The sequence below is a fragment of the Microtus ochrogaster genome, assembly GCF_000317375.1.
Source record: "Microtus ochrogaster isolate Prairie Vole_2 chromosome 14 unlocalized genomic scaffold, MicOch1.0 chr14_random_2, whole genome shotgun sequence".
Lineage (NCBI taxonomy): Eukaryota > Metazoa > Chordata > Mammalia > Rodentia > Cricetidae > Microtus > Microtus ochrogaster.
In genome coordinates this window covers 9252791-9272838 of record NW_004949097.1, presented here as the reverse complement: position 1 = coordinate 9272838, position 20048 = coordinate 9252791, and the positions used below count along the sequence as shown (strand labels likewise).

At 45.3% G+C, this 20048-nt stretch overlaps 1 protein-coding gene across 1 annotated transcript in view; it reads left to right on the top strand.

The window, feature by feature from the left end:
- The window catches only part of St8sia1 (ST8 alpha-N-acetyl-neuraminide alpha-2,8-sialyltransferase 1), a 137610-nt gene that overhangs the window by 74294 nt on the left and 43268 nt on the right, over window positions 1-20048 (top strand). Inside the window, exon 3 of the mRNA XM_013352808.2 lies at window positions 13155-13264. Coding sequence (XP_013208262.2) covers window positions 13155-13264 — 110 coding nt within the window. The remainder of the gene's footprint in view (window positions 1-13154; window positions 13265-20048) is intronic.

Below are 20048 nucleotides of genomic sequence, written 5' to 3'. Positions count from 1 at the left end.
TGAACCCATGTGTCCTGTGGAGACTAGAACAGAACACCCAATGTCTTCTGCTCCTCTCTCTCGTTACCTTGAGACAAGAGTGGCTCCCTGAACCCAAAGCTAGCCAGGTCAGTAACCTCTCAAGACCCAGCTGTCTGCAGCTCCCATGTTGGAGGTACATACAGTTGCATTCAACTGTCTACATGAGTGCCAGGGATTTGAACTCAGGTCCCCATGTATGCCTAGGAAGTGTTAGTCACTTTTTCTATGACCAAATACTTGTGATGAAGCAATTTAACAGGGAGTGTTGTCTGGGTTTACAGTTTGAGAGAGTAGCCGTCATGGTGGGTGGGGGTAACCATTGTGGCAGGAGCGTGAGGCCGCTAGTTATAGAAATAGCCAGGAAGCAGAGAGCAGTGAAACCCTGCATTCTTCTCATGCTCCCCTTTTATTCAGCTGGAGACCATAGGTCATAGATCTGTGCAGTCTGAGGAGGTGAGTCTTCCCTCCTAGTCAACTTTTTCTGAAACACACACATACACAGACAGACAGATACACACAGATAGACACACACAGACACACACAGAGACATACACACATATACATACACACAGACATGCACATACATTCACTCACACAGACAGAGAGAAAGGCAGAGACAGACAGACACAGAGAGACAGAGGGAGGTGTGTTTCCATTGTTAATGGGTAGCACACCAGAGATGGCTACTCAGACACAGTTTATAACCAGTTGGAAGTCTTTATTCCAGCCAGGTGTGACTACACCACAGTGTAGTTGGGAGACCTAGGTGTGGCCAAAGTCCAGAACAGAGTGGTTTTTAAAGACAGGCATCTTGCTTGACACCTGCTGGGACACTTCTGTTTGAAGCAAGCCGTTTGACAGAGGCTAAGATAAGCGGTTAGCTGGAGGAAGTTTTACACAAACAGGTAGGAAGGAACTAAGAGGAACTTAAGAGGAACTAAGATCAGTTAGCATAACCTGACCTTTGGTTCCTAGAACAGAATTGGCTAATTTTCCATGGGATTCTCCATCAAAGAGATCAAATTCTAGTTGTCCCAGACATGTTCTCAGCAAAAATACAATATGGGGAACTTCTGGACTGTGAAGTCCCATCATTCCATAGATGGAGACCTCTGGTCTGTGAATTCCCATCATGTCATGGATGAGGACCTCTGGACTGTCCTGTCCCATAAAGCATTGGATGGGGACCTCTGGACTGTGAAGTCCCATCATGCCATGGATGGGGACTTCTGGACTGTCTAGTCCATCATGCCATGGATGGGGACCTCTGGACTGTCCTGTCCCATAAAGCATTGGATGGGGACCTCTGGACTGTGAAGTCCCATCATGCCATGGATGGGGACCTCTGGTCTGTGAATTCCCATCATGCCATGGATGGGGACCTCTGGACTGTTCCATCATGTCATGGATGGGAACCTCTGAACTGTGTAGTCCGTCATGCCATGGATGGGGACTTCTGGACTGTCTAGCCTGTCATGACATGGACATCTAAATTTATTCCAGTTGACAGTGATGTGTGTGAGGGGTTGAGAGCATTTGATTGATTTTATACAAGAATATTATGGGACACTTCCAATTTCCCAGCTCTCCCCAGAGGTCCTTGAATGGGTGGGAGCGAGACTGCACTAGCAACTTTTCTATTGCTGATAGAAGACTCTGCCCAGAGGGACTCAGAAAGAAAATGGCTCATTTCGGCTCACAACTCTCAAGTCACACTCTGCAACTGTGGGAATTCAGGTCAGGCACTCAGTCAGGAGCCTGGAGATAGGATCTGAAACAGAGGTACTGGAGAATGTTGCTAACTGGGTCGATCCCCATGTCTTGTTCAGCCTGGTTTCTTATAGCACCCAGGACCACCAGCCCAGGGGTGGCATCACCTACAATAGGCTAGGCCTTTCTGCATCAAACATCCTTAAAAAAAAAAAAAAAAAAACACCCCACAGGCTTACCTATAGCCTTTTCTTATGTGTGCATTTTCTCAATTCAGGCTCCTTTCAGATGACTCCATGAGTCATCTTGTTTCCAGATAATGTAAAACTAGTCAAAACTAGTCAGCCCAGGTTCCAAAAACATACATTGTAAGTATGGGTGTTGGGGAGTCCAATTTATGGTGACCACGTTATGAAAAATGGAGAGAAGGTGGCTACGAGGCACAATGAAGTCAATCAGATAATTTTAGGTGGGAAGCTTAGAGGCCACGTAAGTTATTGGAAACTTATCAAGGGGCTCCTCGTCATACTTTGGGAAGCCGAGCTAGGAATAAAGGGTGGTCAGGAGTCACCTCGCTCCCTTTGATGCTCTTCAGAGTGGGGAAAATGCAGGCAGCATTATTCCTAAAGAATATCTGATGCTTTATGTCCTGGTTGTTTAATAGATCAATCAATCTTGCTTTCTTTTCTCAATGCAAATATTTAACTCATTAGCTGATCTTAGACTGTTAGTTCACGTCTCTAATCAGTGAAATTGGATTAACAATTTAGCAATCCACTGCATTACTGACTAATATGCAATGTTTATAGCTGAAGACAGCGTGGAGGTTTTCATTCATGTAACCTTTTAATGGAACAAACACTAAGTCAGAGGTCAGAATTTTTGACCTGGCCCTTTGCACAGCGCTCAGTAGCTGGGTGCTTGACAATAAATTCTTGTCAAATATCCTTAGTTGAATTTTGCTTGATGTTTGTAGTTCTTGATTTGGGGGACATGGGAGGAAGGAGAACTATTGTGTTCCTTTTGGTGGCTAGGTCACTTCCAGAAATAAGTGAGAGAACAGGAAATCAGTGACAGGCATCGGCTCTGCTGTCAGCAGCGCCCTCCTGCTGACATTTTGGTGGTGGTTTTGCTGTGTGCTGGGGGTGGTTTCCATGAACTGCCTTGTTTGGAAACATCAACAGAGGCTTCTGGTTTGAGACAAAATAACAGACAGTAAACCCAAAACTTTCCAAAGTGCGAGAGAAATGGTTTTATCCGACTCCATATAGATTTGCAAGCCAATGCACACAGCTCTGACTCATTGAGCATAAATAAATTCTAACTGGCATCTACTGTGTTGCACCATCAAGTGTTCCTTGGGCATGTGAGCACATCCTATCTGGCATGGTACCTACAGATCTGAAGGGTGAAAACAATCCCATGGGGGAGGTGGGGGAGGTGATGAAGGAAGGAAAACAGAGCAGGACAGGGGTGCTGCAGCACCTTCCACCAAGGTAGGGAGGCACATTCAGGTTGTGTTTGAGGAAGCAGACGTACACAAAAGGAGCGGAGGGGATGCTGGATATCTGCCTAGTTAATCTGGGGGCACAAAAAAAAAAAACAAGTAGAAAGTTCATGGTGGTGGTGGGTTCTGGATACCTTGGTAAGATCTGTGTCTGAGGGAACATGGTGGAACATTTAGTTTAAGAAAGACTAATTTGCACCAGGCTTCATTTTGGAAAAATTAGAATATGATTGACTATGTACCATGGGGACGAACTAGAGACCATCTATATGTAACCAGTAACTGAGTGTGTGTGTGTGTGTGTGTGTGTGTGTGTGTGTGTGCACTCATGTGTGCTCTTAATTACACAGAGGGGAAGAATTCAAGAACCTCTGTAGCAGTGGGTGTTAGGACGATTTGAAAAGAGAAGAAACACGGAAACCAACTCAAGATCTCTAGTCTATCATACCAAGGGCCTGTTGATTCACACACAATTTGAATAGGGGCTATTGGCCACTTTGTGTCAGATATGACTCCTTAGTCCTCAGAGCTTATGGAGCGGGCACCAGTGTACCCACAGAACCGTGGCTCAATAGAGTAGGAGGGGAAACACTGAAGCTGGGAGTTGGTTGAAGGCTGATGGGGTTCAGAAGAAAGCCTCACTAATACAGTGGTTCTTACCCTTCCTAATGCAGAGACCCTTAATACCGTTCCTCATGTTGTGGTGACCCCAACCCTAAAATTATATTTATTGCTACTTCATAACTGTAATTTTGCTACTTTTATGAATCATAATGCAAATAGTTTTGTTGGACTAATGGCGCCCTGACCCACAGGTTGAGAACCGCTGTACTAACAGGAAGGTGTTGCTCCCTAGGCCGTTCCCAGTGAAGGATGGGCAAGCACAGGGCCTAGTGATGATGGGAGCGTCAGTCCTTCCTTCTTTCAGTCCCACCATGGAGGAGACTTTCTGCTGCTTTGAAATGTTATGTGTCCTTATATCTCCTTACACCACGGGGAGAACAACAGCTCCAGTAAATTCTGATGAATTCTAAAATGGAGCCACACAGAGACATGGTGTAAGGTACAGTCTCTGTCTTTGCTTTGGCACTCTGCAGGCAGAAATGACACCAGCAATAAATAATTAATTGGGCAGTGCCTAAGAGATGATCCATAAGTCTTCTAAATGGTCACATGGAGTCATACCATATGGGGTTGTGCCCTCAGCTAAAAGACTGTATGCAAAATATGCAAAATTTCATAGCGTTACTTTTTATAGTGGTTTTAACAACACATTTTAATAAACAAAAGTACCAGTTTGTGGCTGCCTTGCAAGCAAGAGGTCCTGAGTTCAATCCCAAGCACCCATGTCAAAAACCTTGTATGCCATTTACTTATAATTCCAGTACTGGGGATGTAGAGGCAGGAGGGTCCCTCCAGTCTAGCCAGCTCTGCAAGGCTCAGGTTCAGTGAGAGACCCTGTTTCTAAAAGATGAGGTCGAGAGTGATTGAGGATGATACCCCGCTTTGAGTTCTGCCCCCCAACACAGAGAATGCTCAGTATATAAATATTCACATGATTCAATTCCCAGTTTCACATGTTCTATAGAAAACATACTACTGACTTACCTTTCTCAAATCATAATGATGTTAGTAGAGAGGGGATACCAACCTCGGCATCGAAGTTCTAGGGAAATCGTTCTCACACAACTGCCACTTTTAAATGCTTTTGAATGAAGAGATCTACAAGTGTTGTACAGTCGGTACTTACATAGCCCTAGAGAAAGCTTGGGATAATCTTTTCAACAGAATTCAGTAACTAAATATCTGTCATAAGAAGCATTGTCCTTTCAATAAACAAACTAATTACTAGATATTGTTCTTCACACACATGCTCCCGCATGAAAAGGAAGAATGCTGCTGGAAATTTAATTTGGACCCCCAAGGGCCTCGTCAAATGATGGGAAGGGCAAACGCATTCCGGTTTACCTCTTGGAAAGAGCTGGGGCTTCTTTGACTTAACGGCATCTCTGTTTTGCTTGGCCAGAGGGTATCCTGCTTGTTAGGGATTTTATTACTGGGAAACTGTTCATCTTTAGTTGACGAAATGAAGCCATTGAGCCAGAGACACAGTTATATGCATCTGAGGGATATTGGTGGAGGGTTGGGACTTAATTGGTGTGTTGCTTCCAATATAATTAGGTCCTTGAACAGGGCAATGCAATTAAATATGTTGAGGAGGGCATAATCAGATGGGTGGATGATAGTGTAATTACATTCATAAGAGGGGGGCTATAATTAGACTTGAAGAAGGGACGGGGTGTGTTTAGACGCTTAGGTTGAGGGTATAATTAACATATGTGCAAGAAATTAAATTATGTGTGTGAGTGAAGTATAATTAAGTGTGGGCATTCAACTCCAGTGGTCGGTGAGGGGAAAGAGAAAGGATTGGGCTGGATGCAGGGAGGGCTGCGTTGATGTCCTTATGGTCAAAAACTTGAAATCTTCATCAAGAAAAGTGGGCATATGTTTTGACATGGCGACTAATAGCAGTTGGCATGGTGCTGCCAATCTTTGGGGTCATTTAAAAGGTTAGCAATGCAAAACGTCTACTTGTCTGATATGGTTTAAGCTCCATACTTAATACTGGTAGTCACTCTTTCTAAAGTCTCATTTGATGGCTAAGAGATATGTTTTTCTGGCTTTAACCTTTAACATGTAAGGGAGCCTTCTTCTCTGTTACCGCCAAGGAGAAAAAGGTTGGAGGGAGACGGTGTGAACAAACAAATAATCATAAAACCTCATTGCTCCCACTGACAACAAAAGCATGAACCCTTCCTTCTGGTTTTATCCCCTTTGCATTGTCAAGTGAGAAAATTTGCATCAACTCTTAGCTCAGAGAGTACAACCTGAAGTTACACTCATAATGAAATCAGCAAATCTTAGCTATGGTAGCTCTGTTATTTTGAACTTTGAAAATAGCATTTGTTCCTAAATGGTTATGGTATCCACCCTACAAAAGAGCAACAAAGCAGAAGGTGTAAACCAGGGCTAGCAAGGGGGACTAGAAAGTGGGGGAGGAAGCTGGCAGAAGAGCCAGTGGCAGGCAAAACTCATCCAGGGTACTGAAGACCATCACACTGAAGCAGGAGAGTACAGTGAGGATTCTAATGATCAGATATGCCCTGTATTGACCGTAAAACCATGGGAGTCAGGTCTGGCATCACACCTGCTATCCTAGCAATTTGGGAGGCAGAAGCAGGAGGATCAGAAGTGCAAAGCCAGCCTCAGCTACGTCATGAGTTGAAGGCTGGCCTGGGTCACATAGTGGACCCTGTCTTAGCAGAATTATGCTAAGAACGAGCAAAGAAAAAGGAAAACCAACCTGAAAGCAATGGAAACAACACACAAAATAACTTGATGTTTTTTGTTTTATGTGAATTTTTTTCTGTTGTTGTTGTTTCCCAAGATGAGTTTTCTCTATAACAGCCCTGGCTATCCTGGAACTCGCTCTTCAGACCAGGCTGGCCTCAGACTCACAGAGATCTGCTTGCCTCTGCCTGCCAAGTGCTGGGATTAAAGGTGTGTATCACCACTGCCTGGCCATACTCCATGCTTTTATTGTGGATTTTTTGTTTTGTGTTGGCACTCTTGGTCCCATGGAGTATAGTGATATGGAGGCATAAACCAAATAACCCTTTCCTTCCCACCCTCTGAGGGTCACGGTGTTTCAGCACAGCAGCAGTGACTCTAGCTAGGACACTCACTCTAGACAATGGTTATGTCTAAGATGGGTGAGTGGGCACACTGATCTCTTCATACCAGGAACTGAGGTCATAGCATTGGCTCTACACTTGGCTGGGGAGACAGCCCAAGGGACGGAGGAAGAGTGGAGGCATCTGACTTTGTGACTGACTCTGATTGGCATTTCTTCATTCTTTTAATTAGAAAACCATTCAGGGGTGTTCTGGTACTGTTTGCATAAGGCACAAGCCCCCAGGCTTCAGTTTTCAGATGCTGATGAATTTTTTTCACAAGTCATTGTATTGGCCAAGAATATTTTCACAGTTGGCTGTTGGAGTTGGTGGCTGACAAAGTTCTTCTAGCTTTCAGGGATGGCAAGATTGTTCAACAGTTAAAGGCGCTTGCTATGCAAGCCTGGTGGCCAAAGTCTGGTTCCTAACCGTAACCTAAATGTGGAAGGAGAGAAAGTGCTCTACAGAGTTGCCCTTTGACCTCCATAATGGCGCTGTCACTTTTGTGCCCACAACACATACACAATAAAACAGATAGTTAAAAAAAAAATGTCTTCTAGCCTTCAAAAATACTTCACTATCATTCGTGGTGCAGAGCACCCAAGAGTCTAATTTCCACTTGCTTTCACATATTAGCTTTCTGAATGCTATCTAATAGATGAGAAACCCCGGCCTCTTACTTCCGTACTCCGCATGGACCCAGCATGTTGTTGACGCCTGGTTTGCATTCTGCTAGACACAAGCCATAGGAACAGGGCACACCCCAGCTTTCCTAGCAGCTCTCTACCCATAACAGATGCTTATCAAATGGCTGTTGAGTGAACATAGAAGTTGGTCACTAGCACTAAAACAAGGCTCAGAGGTGAGGTGTGGAAGATAAGGCGGGGGGGGGGGGGCTCTCAGATGACCAGCTTTACAAACCACCTTCCTTTTAACGAGGGTGATAGGATTTGTTCTTTAGGTCTGAAGATTAATTGATTCGTCTGCTGCATCAAAAGGAAACCACAGTGAATTAAATGACCATGCTCCTCTAGGCTCTGCGGTTTGGACACTCCATCATCTCCAGGCAGTGGTACTGTTAGCTGGGGCAGCCTAGCTGGAGGAAGAGCATCATCCTGAGGTCCGCTTTGTGTGTCCACAGCCTCTCCCCACTTTCTGTTTCCCGTCTCAGCTTCACACTTGTGTTTGAAGATTCCTACTCCTGCTGCCACGCCTCCCCACCACACTGGACTCTTATCCCTATGGAGCCACAACCCCAAATAAATTCTTTCTTCCATAAGTTGCTTTTGGTCATGGTGTTTATCAAAGCAAAGCATTTAGGCTGCTCGGCCACCAATCCATGGAACACATGGAACCATCCTGTTTAGTATTTGATTGGACAGAGAAAGGTTCCAAAAGCTTCTCAACAAAAAAGCCTTCACATTTTAAATCTCATAGTTCTTTTTATGTGTTGTAGATACATCTTCAAAGAGACCAATGGTTTGAAAATCTGATTTTGCTAAAAAATCTATGTGAATCCTCTAAACTAAAGTGATCTCACACAAAGATGTGGTATACGTGGTCGTGTTTTAGTAATACGCCGAGCGTCTTATTTACTGTTGCCTTGCTGGAAGAAAATACCCTGAAAAATATCTTAAGAGAAAAGTAGGGGTTTTGGGCCTGCATTTCCAGGGGGACACAGTCCACCATTGCAGGAACACAATGGCAGAGACAGGGAAGGTGCTGGTGGGAGCAAGGGCTGGCTCGTCACACCGAATCCATTCGTGCTCAGGGAACGAAGAGGAAGTAGATCTAAGCTATCCAGACTCAAGGCCCACTCCCAGTGACACACTTCCTCCAATGAGGCTCCACTTCTGAAAGGTTCCAAAAACTTCCCAAACTGCACTACCGGCTGGAGATCAGACTCGTGAGTCAACGGGAGGGCATTTCCATCCAAATCCCCACAGCAAGGCCCCATGAAGGAATATAACTTTGTGTATAGCGATGTTGATTTTTATATAAATAAATGTATTGTAGTGTACAAATCATATATGGTGGTGTTCAATGACCTCACCTTCCTTAACTCTGAGTAGGGCATTCTTATCACACTTGCTTTCCTATGGGGCACTGAGAAGTTGAGGTGCCTGGGAAATGGGACTCTAAATCAGATGACCTTATCTCTGGGTTTCATCCAGCTAATGTTCTAATCAATCCTTTCACTTACAGTAATACTTTTTATTAATATGAGCAGGGGTGTGGCAGCTTGCTACCATACGTGGCCACAGCAATATGCAAGGAGATACATCAGAAAACAGCATGGAAGGCCTTCCTAGAGACACACCCTTAAAATCCTAAGAGTCACATGATTTGTCTCATGTATAGTATGCTAGAAGGAGATCCCTTAATATTCTGGGCAGCCCCAACTGTTGCCCAGCACCCTGGACCTAAACTAGACAAAGATATCATTACCCCATTATTATTAGGTAGATAACACCCATAGGTTTTTCTCGTTGAAAGCTTTGGTGTAGTGTTATCATTCGCTGGTATGTTAGCGTTGCCAGCAGAGTGTTCTCAGGCACTTGAGAGCATTCATTGAAATGAAGTGAGATGAATTTCCTCTGTGAGTTCAGCAGTTAAGAAAATGAAGGAGCAAGCAAATGCCAGGTAAAAGTCAGCTCACTCTGCTTTTCCTAAGTCCTCAAGTTGTGCTTTGGACTTTGGGGTGATGCTAAGGGTATAGACATCAATTCCTTAAATTTTTCTGCTAATAAAATGGTTCTTTATTGTTAAGACCAAGTTAGACAGTTTAACAAATTGCCCCTTGTTTTGTCCATGGAAGCACTGGAAATCTAGAATTGCCAAGGTGTAGACAAGTCCATGAACTCTGGTGGGGAAGACAAGGAATAGAAACAGGCTGGGAGTTCAGTGGGTTGCTCTTCCCGGGTCGCAGATGTCCCACAGCATCCTGCACAGTATGGCCTCCCTGCGGAGGGAGGGAACAGAGCATAGGGGTTTGTGACGTCTGCTCCCCTGTCCCATAACCTGGTGATTGGGACTTAGAGGCTCAGCTGCTTTCCAGCACCGTGTCTGCGTGCATGCCTCCATGTCCCACCATGTTGATAATGGATTGAATCTCTGAACTCTTAAGCCAGTCACTCCAGTTGAATGTTTTACTTGATAAGAGTTGCCGTGGTTATGGTGTCTCTTTACAGCAATAGAAATCCTAACTAAGACACTCTTCGTTTTTTTTACCTCACACAGACAAGTTCCTGACTGTGTGCTTAGTCACACACCTGACGAGGCCACTTGGACATCTGAAGGTCACAGCACCCTTGATGTTCTCAATGCTGACTTCTTAATCAGTCCCCGTCCACACTCCTACTGTGGTCTATAGCCCAGGAAGCAGCTGGTCATCTGTTGAAAACCAAACTCTTGGCGCCATTCCCTATCCCTCTCTTTTTCTCTCTTCTCTCTCCTTCCTTTCTTTCTGCACACCAGCAAATCCGTTCAGCACTTGCTCCCGATCCTTCCATAATCTGACCTCTTTGCCTTCTCCTCTCCCTGTTCCAGCTCACTAAAGTCCCTGGTCAGGAATATGGCGCCAGACTCCTCCCTGGCCCCTTTTCCTGCCCAGACTCTCCTCAGCTTGTCACTGCAGCGTGGGTCATGATGCCACCTCCTGCCCATTTCCGTTGACTTGGGTCTCATCTTAGAATAAAAATCACTGTTTTTATGGCTCCCTACATGGCCTTCACCTCGCTTCCCACACGTTCTTACTAGTCTTTATCTCTCTCTCTCTCTCTCTCTCCTGACCCATCTGCAGACAAAAGCGGCTCTTGACCCCCATCTCACCCCAGGAATGCTCCCTCCTCAAGGTGTTTGTGCCAGTGGGCTCTGCACATCCCTAAGTTCCCACATTCTCAGCTCCTCCAGGATCTGCTCAAGGGTTTCCTATGCACGGTGGTTGATCACCCGCTGACCTCTGCAGCTACTCTCAGAAGTGTGTCCGGACCCTCTTATGCCTATGCCCTGTTTCTCTCCACGGACCACCTCACCATCTGCCCCACCGTTCATTCCCCTGCATTCCTTTACCCTTCTCTGTTATAGAGTGTGAGTGCCCAGGAAACACGGGTTTTGCTTTGTCCCTACCCCTCACATGTCACAAAAAACATTGTGGAATATACAAACAAGCCGACATGAGCGTCAGTCCCCAGCTTTCCATCTCACCAATGGGAGATATTGCTGTGTTTTGAGTGTTGATTCCAAATCTTCTTTTTAGGAATGACTAAGAAAAATATGCATTGCTCTAAACCAAGCTGCTTTCCCTTGCCCGTCTCCCCTCATGCACCTCACTCGGGAGCAGTTTACTGGGCTGATCTCTGCTGTGGAAATGCAGTTCTTTTCTCCCAGTAGAAAACTGCTTAGACATTACACTCCAAACACCACATATTTATCACCAATATTTACATAGCTCTGGCTGTTCATTTTACCACTAGAAATCAAGAGAATAAAATCTTCTCACATTGGACTAAGTGCCTCCTTCAGCTACCAATGAAAGCAGAGACTCTTGGGAATTTTTTTCCTGGCTGAGTTATTACTTCATGCCTAGGCAGGAGCCTTTTATTGTATATTCATGAGCTAATTCCATTTTGTCTTTGGTATAGTCCGTATCATTTGCGTGGATCTCATGCAAATGGATCACATGCAAATGACATGACCTATCAATCTGGCTGTTTTCTAGACCAGTTATGTGTCTATTCTAGGTCTTTCCCCCCAAGTACTCCGAAGACTGTGTTCTGTTCCAGCAGCTTCAAGGAGCCTGGGTACCCGGCAGTTCTTGCTGACCCAGCTACAAGAGGCCAAATGATTCACTTCACGTTCAGGGACTATTACTGGGTTTCCATATTCCCTGGCTCTATAAATAGCGCTCCAGGGAGCACTCAGCCACACAGAACATTTTCTTTGTAGTCTAGCTCGATATTTGCAGAAGAAAGTCACATGCTGTCTGCTTTGACACAAGTCACCTGTCCCTTAATGGCTCCCAAGTTCTAAACAGAGCCACCCAGAGTGTTCTGCTCACAACAGCGTGTTTTCTTCCAGCAAACACTGTCGCCCTTGTTTGTACTGCGTCCCCTGCCTGGCAGGATCCTGAGTATTCGTGTGTGTGTGTGTGTGTGTGTGTGTGTGTGTGTGTGTGTGTGCATGCCTGAGGGCCAAAGGTCAGCACCGGGTGTCTCTTTTAATTGCTTTATGTCTTGTTTATGGGGAAGGATCTTGCACCTAGCCTGGAGCTCATGAGTTGGATGGGCTACCTGGCCAGTGAGCTCCAGAATCTCCTTGTCTTCAATCCCCGCCCCATCCCACCCCCACCGCTGGGATTCAAGCACACACGGTCACATTCTGCTTTTTCATACAAGTTGTACAGCTCACGTTCAGGATTCACACTCGCTAGGCAAGCACTTGACTGCCTGAGCCATCTCCCTAGCCCTCTACTGATCCTTCAGGTGCTAAAGCTTTGTCTGAGGCCCGGGGGACAGTACTGCCTGCTCCTTTAGGGTGTCACATAGCAGTTGCTGAGGCTTCCACCTTGGTGAAGTCAGCAACTTCATGGTACAGTTTAGCTGGTGGCTGAAGTTCACACTCTTGCCCCTCCTTTCTCTCTTCGTACCCCACACTGGGAATCTTGCCGCCTCAGACTTCTGTGTCCTCGCTGTCTCCAGCAGTTAACAGAAGAAATACCCAGACGCTGTTGGGGAGTGGACGGCCCATGGTGTCTTTGCACTCACATGGAGAACAGAACTCATTTGGCTTTGTTTCCTGATTAAGGCCTTTAGAAGCAATCGTGTGTTTAGTTTGGACTTTTCTGTATTCCCTCGCAAACACCTTGTGCTGTATGCTCGACCAATTTGAGAAGAAACAAAACAAAACAAAGCAATAACTCCACTTCATTTAAATATATTCCAGGGACTTTTTGTTTGTTTGTTTTGCTTTACTCCCCACCCCCACCCCGTGCCCTTTTTTCACCCCTAAGAAACAGGCCAGATTGTTCCTCAGCAATTCAGTGACGTCCTCCTTCTTCCCAGGGTTCTTTTTGGCCCTGCCAAGTCTGCCTTCAAATTCCTCAGGTCTGCTGCTGTCAATAATGATTTCTGAGCGCTTGTGTGTCCTTTGCAGTGAAAACCCGCCTTGTTTTCTGTTGCTAGGCAACCCCCTTCCAGCTGCCATTGAAGAAATGCGCGGTGGTGGGAAACGGTGGGATTCTGAAGATGAGTGGCTGTGGCCGTGACATAGACGCAGCAGATTTTGTCATGCGGTAAGAGAGCACCCACAGCGTGGCCTCTGAGTCTTCTCTTTTGTCCCACCCTTCCATAAGCCCCCGGCCTTTCAAACCTAGTGGCTTGCAATTAATCTCCTGTCCCCTGTCTTTAGTTTCTCTTCAAGCCCATAGACAAGCGAGGTTATGAGTGCCCTAAAGGGAGCAAGGGAACTTTCCCCCAAGGCATCTCAAAGCTGAGAAGGCTGGGCAGCAACAGAGGTAGCTCTGCTGCTCATGAGGGCAGCAGGGAGGAGAGCGAGGGCTAGGATCTTCCCTGAGATTGTCTACTTGGGTGATTAAAGCCTTGCAAACTGCTCTTTCCTCAGGGCTGACTCCACATGAATAAACATTTTAGTCACTGTGAGGGTACCCTTCTCTTCTTAGCTTTCCCCAGAGGCATTTGAAAGCAGCGAGTGGGATCTAAAGATGGGGTTTTGGTCTGAGTTGTGACTTTGAATGTGGCAAGAAGGATCAGCGAGTAAATCACATCAGAAGGAATCTTGATCAAGGGACTGAGCAGCATGGGGAGGTGGGGACACAGACCTGAGTGGTGGCAAAGGACAAGAGACCCCCTTCAGGGCAGTGGTAAAGACTGCTAAGCCTGACCAAGGGAAGACACCACCCAACTGTAAGTCTGGGCAAATGCTGAGGAGGCCTGTAGAGCCCAGCTTATTGGAGACACAGTGTGGGAAAAGGAAAGCATGTCTCATTGAGGAAGCAAAAAGAACACTGAGAGGCTGGTGGAATCTTTCAGGTGAACCCCCAAATTTCAAGGATGTAGGAATGACTATGAACCAGAAACCCAAGGATTCTGGAACCAGACAGAGACTCAAGTTTGATTCCTGGCATCTACCTAAAAGGCTGGGTGCAGACCAGCAGCTTTACATGTACAACACACACACACAACACACACCACACACACTCACACACACACACACACACACACACACACACACACACTCACACACACACACACACTGGAGTCACATGTAGGGTGGGGGTGGTGCTCTATGAATTCTAATTCAACACGGAACTCTACATTATTTGAGTGTTTCGGGTGGAGCCATTTTCCTAGAGTTTGCCACATACCCTCTCAGAAGAGAGTTACTTTGCCACCAAGGCATGTTGTCTCCTTTGGTGAAACTTGTAGCAGTGGGGTGTGGGGTGTAGGTATGGACCTGGGGGTGCCTTCCGTCCCTGCCTTTCCTTCAAGAGTACTCTAATGTCATTTTCCACTGTAGGACGGTGTTTTCTTCTTGGCTGCTATTTATTTCATTTGACTTTATTTTTGCAACGTATACGAATATTGGGGAAAGGAGTGGACAGCTTTTCATTTAAGACCATGAGTGCAACACGCGATGCAGAAGAGGCCCTGGAGCCAAATCCTTTCCTTGTTCCACCGGAGGCTGAGGAACAAGGTTTAATAAACTCTAAAGCAGAGAAGCTTCACGAAGCAGCCTTCTCTACAGCTCCAGTTAGTGTGGCTCGGGTATCACGAGACACGGGAGAAGGTGTAGGAGAAATAAGAACATCACAGGAGTGGGATAAATCCCACAGAAGGCGGAGGCAGGTGAGGGTACAGGGAGCCTTAGTGATGTCAGGCACCTACTCCAGTCCCCGGGTTTCCACAGGAGGCTGAAAAGCTAATGAAGAACCTAGGGTTGGGAGAACATGCCAACTGCACGGTTGACCAGGCTGATGCACTACACTGTATTTCGTTACCTCTGCCTAGGCCGTTAGAGGAAGGATAAGGAGACATCCCTCAGTCGATTCTGATTTTATACATGCTTCTATGAATACTGTGTCATTGTCGTATTTACGTCCTATCCAAACCTGCAAGCTTCCCCGGATCACAGTTGAGGAGCTTCCTCTAAACGCTAAGTGAAGCAGTGTTAGCAGAGGTTGCAAGGCAGCAGCCTGGTCCAGCAGCTCCAGCAGGCTGCACGTAACCAAGTAGCTCCATGATTCTGTCCACCACTGACCCATCATTGTCTCAGCTCTCACCCTGACCCGCAAGCCAATTCTTAAGTCTTCCCTTAAATTGCTAGCCTGTTCACCCTGGAGGGTACATTCTTGCCCTCATAGATAACTATCCTCATCTGGGGTGGAGGTGGCCTGTCCTATGTGGTTTTATTTGCCTGGAACTTAAGGTGACTCAAGAGAAGGGCTAAGAACAGTAACATTTCTGCTTTAGCACCCGACGAGTGGGCACAAGATGGGAGGAGACACTAGTCTCTCCTCTTGCTCTCAGTTACCCTATAGCCCAAGGGGGAGTCAAGCTTTTTGGCAAAAACAGATTCTACTGCTGCTGGGTGTGTGTGTGTGTGTGTGTGTGTGTGTGTGTGTGTGTGTGTGGCTACCATTAGGAAGATGAATATTTTTAACCTCACATGTAAAAGAGCCAGCCTAAGCACCACGAGGGATTATCTTGTGGTGTCCCATTTATCCCAAATAAGCACGACTAGGTTGGCCTTTTACCCAACCTGCTGTTGATACCATCTATACAAGTTCAGAACTGTTGAGTACCTGGGGGATTAGACTGCACGTGGTCTGGGCAGTGGGGGGAAGGGGTCTTCACATAGTCTTGCCTGTACAGTGTACCCAGATTACAGCTGAAAATGTCTTCCAGGCATGTTCTTCAACCATCTCATAATGTTCTTTGCATAGACATTTTTTAAACATATCCTTCAAAATGTTAAAAACCAACTTCCCATTTTTCAAAGTGCACATTTATTCTTTAACCAAAAGAAGCACTTTAAAAAATAATCTCTGGGGCTCAGTGGGTAGGGTACTTGCATAAAAACTGGACTTGGTAGGACACACTTCTAGCTCCAGCACTCGAGAGGTGGATGAGAAGTTTAGGGTCATCCTTGGCTACATAGGGAATTGGAGACATTCCTGGCTACAGGAGACCCTGTCTCAGAACAATAACAAATTCTTGAATTCAGTTTCTCTAGGACATTTAGAAGGCAGGGGTAGTAATAGGTACACGCTGAAGACTATTGCATGTGTAAGGATTACACACTGAAGATGACTGCATGTGTACTGATTGCACGCTGAAGACGACCGTGTGTGTACTGATTACACACTGAAGATTGACTGAGTGTGTAATGATTACACGCTGAAGACAACTGAGCATGTAATGATTGCACACTGAAGACCGACTGCGTGTGTAACGATTACACGCTGAAGACGACCGTGTGTGTAATGATTACACGCTGAAGACGACCGTGTGGCTCAGAGCCACAGCATGGCAACAGTTTTGGAACCTTTCGGATTATGTGCAGAGGAATGTTCTGCATGCTTACACACACACACACGCACACACACACACACACACACACACAGTTTTTCCCGAGTGGCGTCTTCTGCTCACCACGTCCCTCTCTCATCTATCCCCCTCTTCTGCTCTTGGATCTCTTTCAGGATCACGAGCATCACTGTTTTGGAAACACTTTACGCAACTAATATCTCTCTCAATTGTACCAACAAGCAATAATGTGAAATTTGGGACACTTTATACAATTATGCCTTATTAGAAGCAATTTGGCTGTATTAAATGGGCCTTTTATGTAAATCCATGTAATTATAAATTTAGGAATTGAGGAGCTAAGCGCATAGTGCACTTTTCCTAAGGAAAGAGATGCAGGGAAGTGCCCCGGCTATCATGCCGGAAGAGTGTTTACAGACCAGAAGGCAGCCGGTTCACTATGTGTCAGTATATTCCAGCAAGCCGCATGTGAAGTCCGGCTTGTTATCAGCACCCCTCTGTTACCGGGGAAAACCAGTTCTGCAAATCTTATTGTTGTTTTGATTTGGATTTTTATTGGTTTGTTTATTGACTCTGTTTATTGATTGACAAAATTTTTCTTGAGATTTTACTCTGTGGTAGAAGATATAAATGGATCCAGTTATACGAAGCATGGAACACAGAAGAAGAAAAATATTTGTAGTTGAAAATTAATTCGCTATTGGCAAAACAGGTTACGAAGACTCTCTAGCAAAGTGCAGAACCTGTACTTGATTCTCAGATGTTAACAAGGGCAGTCGAGATCAAAGTGTCCTTAAGAGGCCTTTGTTTTATTTGGGAAGCCATCTTGTCTTTGCAAAGGTTAGTTAGACAGAGCAATCACTATCAGATCCACACTACCGCTTGATGGGAACTGGGTTTTGATGACTGAGTCCACCCTTCTGCACAACCCCCCAGGAAACCATATGGATATGGTGTCACCACGAGCTTGTAGATGCTTCCAGAGTAGACTTTGTGACCAGTTCCTCCCCAGATTCCTACGGTGACCACTGTTTGCTTTCAATGGATATTCAATAGCTGGCTGACCTGTGTGTGGTTACCAGAACATTCAGCTTTTGTATTACTCACAAGCAGATGAAAGGGAGAGTTTTAATCAACACGGAGACATTTCTGCCTGGATGGCCTGGTGTGGCAGGAGTCACGAGGCTTGTAAGAAAGAGAAGCTGACCACGGGAGCAGGTCAGCTAATAGGTGTGTAGGCAAGTTCAGCTCCTAGAGCACACTGGTAGGGAAAATTTAGCAGTTCACAGAGACTACAATATTTGTAAAACTCATCTTTATCTACAAATAAAGCATGCAAAATGGATGTGCTCTGATGTGGCAGGAGTCAAGTTGTATATGTGGTCGGAGAGGAGAGACTCAACTTTTAATACAAATGCGCAATTGGGTTCTTTCTGACAGGACGGTTTTGAACTTTGGCTGTATAAACATCAGAGACTGTTAGCAGAGTTCTCTTAGTTCTCACTATGACCCGGGAAGGCACACAAAGTTGTTATTCTAGTGTTCGGTCATGGAGGAACTATGGCTAGGGAACTGCAGGAACCTCCCGATGCCCCCAGGCAGGAAGTCACAGGTTTGGGTGTGACACAATTGTGTTTCCCACTGTGTCCACTCAAGGCATTGTGACCAAAGGAGACTGTAGGGCCCGGATGGAGTTTGGGGTTACAAGTGGGTTGATTGCTTTCTCTCATGAGAATACAGCACTGTTCAGACCAGGAAGATGGCTCAGCTGGTGAAGTACTAGCCACACAAGCTTGAGGATGTGAGTTCCACCCTCCTAGTGCCCCGTGAAAATAGCAAAAGCCAGGCATGGCGGCATGTGCTCATAATCCCAGTGCCGTGAAAGCGGAGGCAGGAGGATCCTGGAGCTCACTGGCCAGCTAGTGCAGCCAGGTCAGCGAGCTCCAGGTCCAGGGAGGGACAGGGATTGAGGAGGACACTCATTGTTGACTTCTGCTCTTCACATGTGTGCACACATGTAAGGATATGCACGTGTACAGTATATGCATGTGCGTGCACACGCGAGAGCATATCACACCACACACACACACACACACACTGGTACAGAATGCCACCATTCTTGTCATCACATTAACCCACTGACACCTTGGTCACATATACAAAAATCCTTCATGCATTAGGTTAGCTGAGTAGTAGGTGACCCAGAAAGTGCTGCTATAATGTAAATTTCTGGAAAATAAATAAAAACACAGGGAACAACCCAATCCATCAGTGTTTTATAAAAACCGATGTAGGTAGAGAATGTGGGGTGGGGCACCTGCCCTCTACCTTCTGCGCCTTCATTCCAAGTTTAAAGTACTCTGTTCCACACTTCAAATGCTGTTTCTTTTTCGTCATTTATAAAGATTCATCTTATTTTATAAGGATGTGTGCAAGCTTGTGTCAGTTCATATGTATCACACGTGTGCAGATGCCAGCAAAGCCCAGAAGACGGCACTAGAGCTCCTAGAATTGGATTGACAGGCAGTTGTGAGTGGCCTTGTGGGTGCTGAGTCCTGTGTCCTTTGCAAGAGCATTAAGTACTCCTAACGGCTGAGCTGCCTCTCAGGCCCCTATTTTATTAATTAATTGCTGTAAGTCGATGGTCTTTTATCCTGTCACTTGCATTATTTTTAGTAAATTTAGTAATTTTCAGTAGCTAGGCTGAAAGTATTGGCAAGGTGACCAGGCAGGAAATAAAGGCAGAGCGATGAGAATTCTGGGAAGAGGGAAGGGCTTGAGGTGACCCAGACGCAGAGGAAGCAAGATGAGAATGCCTCGATATTTAAGGTACCAAGCCACATAGCTAACATAGACAAGTATTATGGGCTAATGTAAGTTATAAGAGTTAATAAGAAGCCTGAGATACTGGACCAATCATTTTATAATTAATGTAGACTTCTGTGTGATTTACTTGGGACTTAACAACTATAGGAACCAGGCAGGACGGAAACATCAGCCAGCAATTAATTAATTCATTCATTCTACTTATTTTTCTTATTTATTTATTTATTCATTCATTTTATCTCTCTATATATTATCTATCTATCTATCTATCTATCTATCTATCTATCTATCATCTATCTGTCACGTACCTATCATCTATCTATCTGGTTATCTATCTATCTATTTATCTATCTATTTATCTATCTATCTATCTATCTATCTATCTATCTATCTATCTATCTATCTGATAAAAGGTTTCATGTAGCCCAGGCTGACCTCAAACTCGCTGTGTAACCAAAGTTACTTTGGGCTCTGTATCCTCTACCTCCCAAGTATGGGATTGCAGCTGTAGAATACCATACTTCAGATATATTTTTAGTAAAACAGAGACATTGTTGTTATTGTCTCTTCTCTTTGGTAGATCATCTACTTCTGTCACTGACATTTGCTTCTAAAACAGCAACAACACCCCCACACACATTCTCTCTCTCTCTCTCTCTCTCTCTCTCTCTCTCTCTCTCTCTC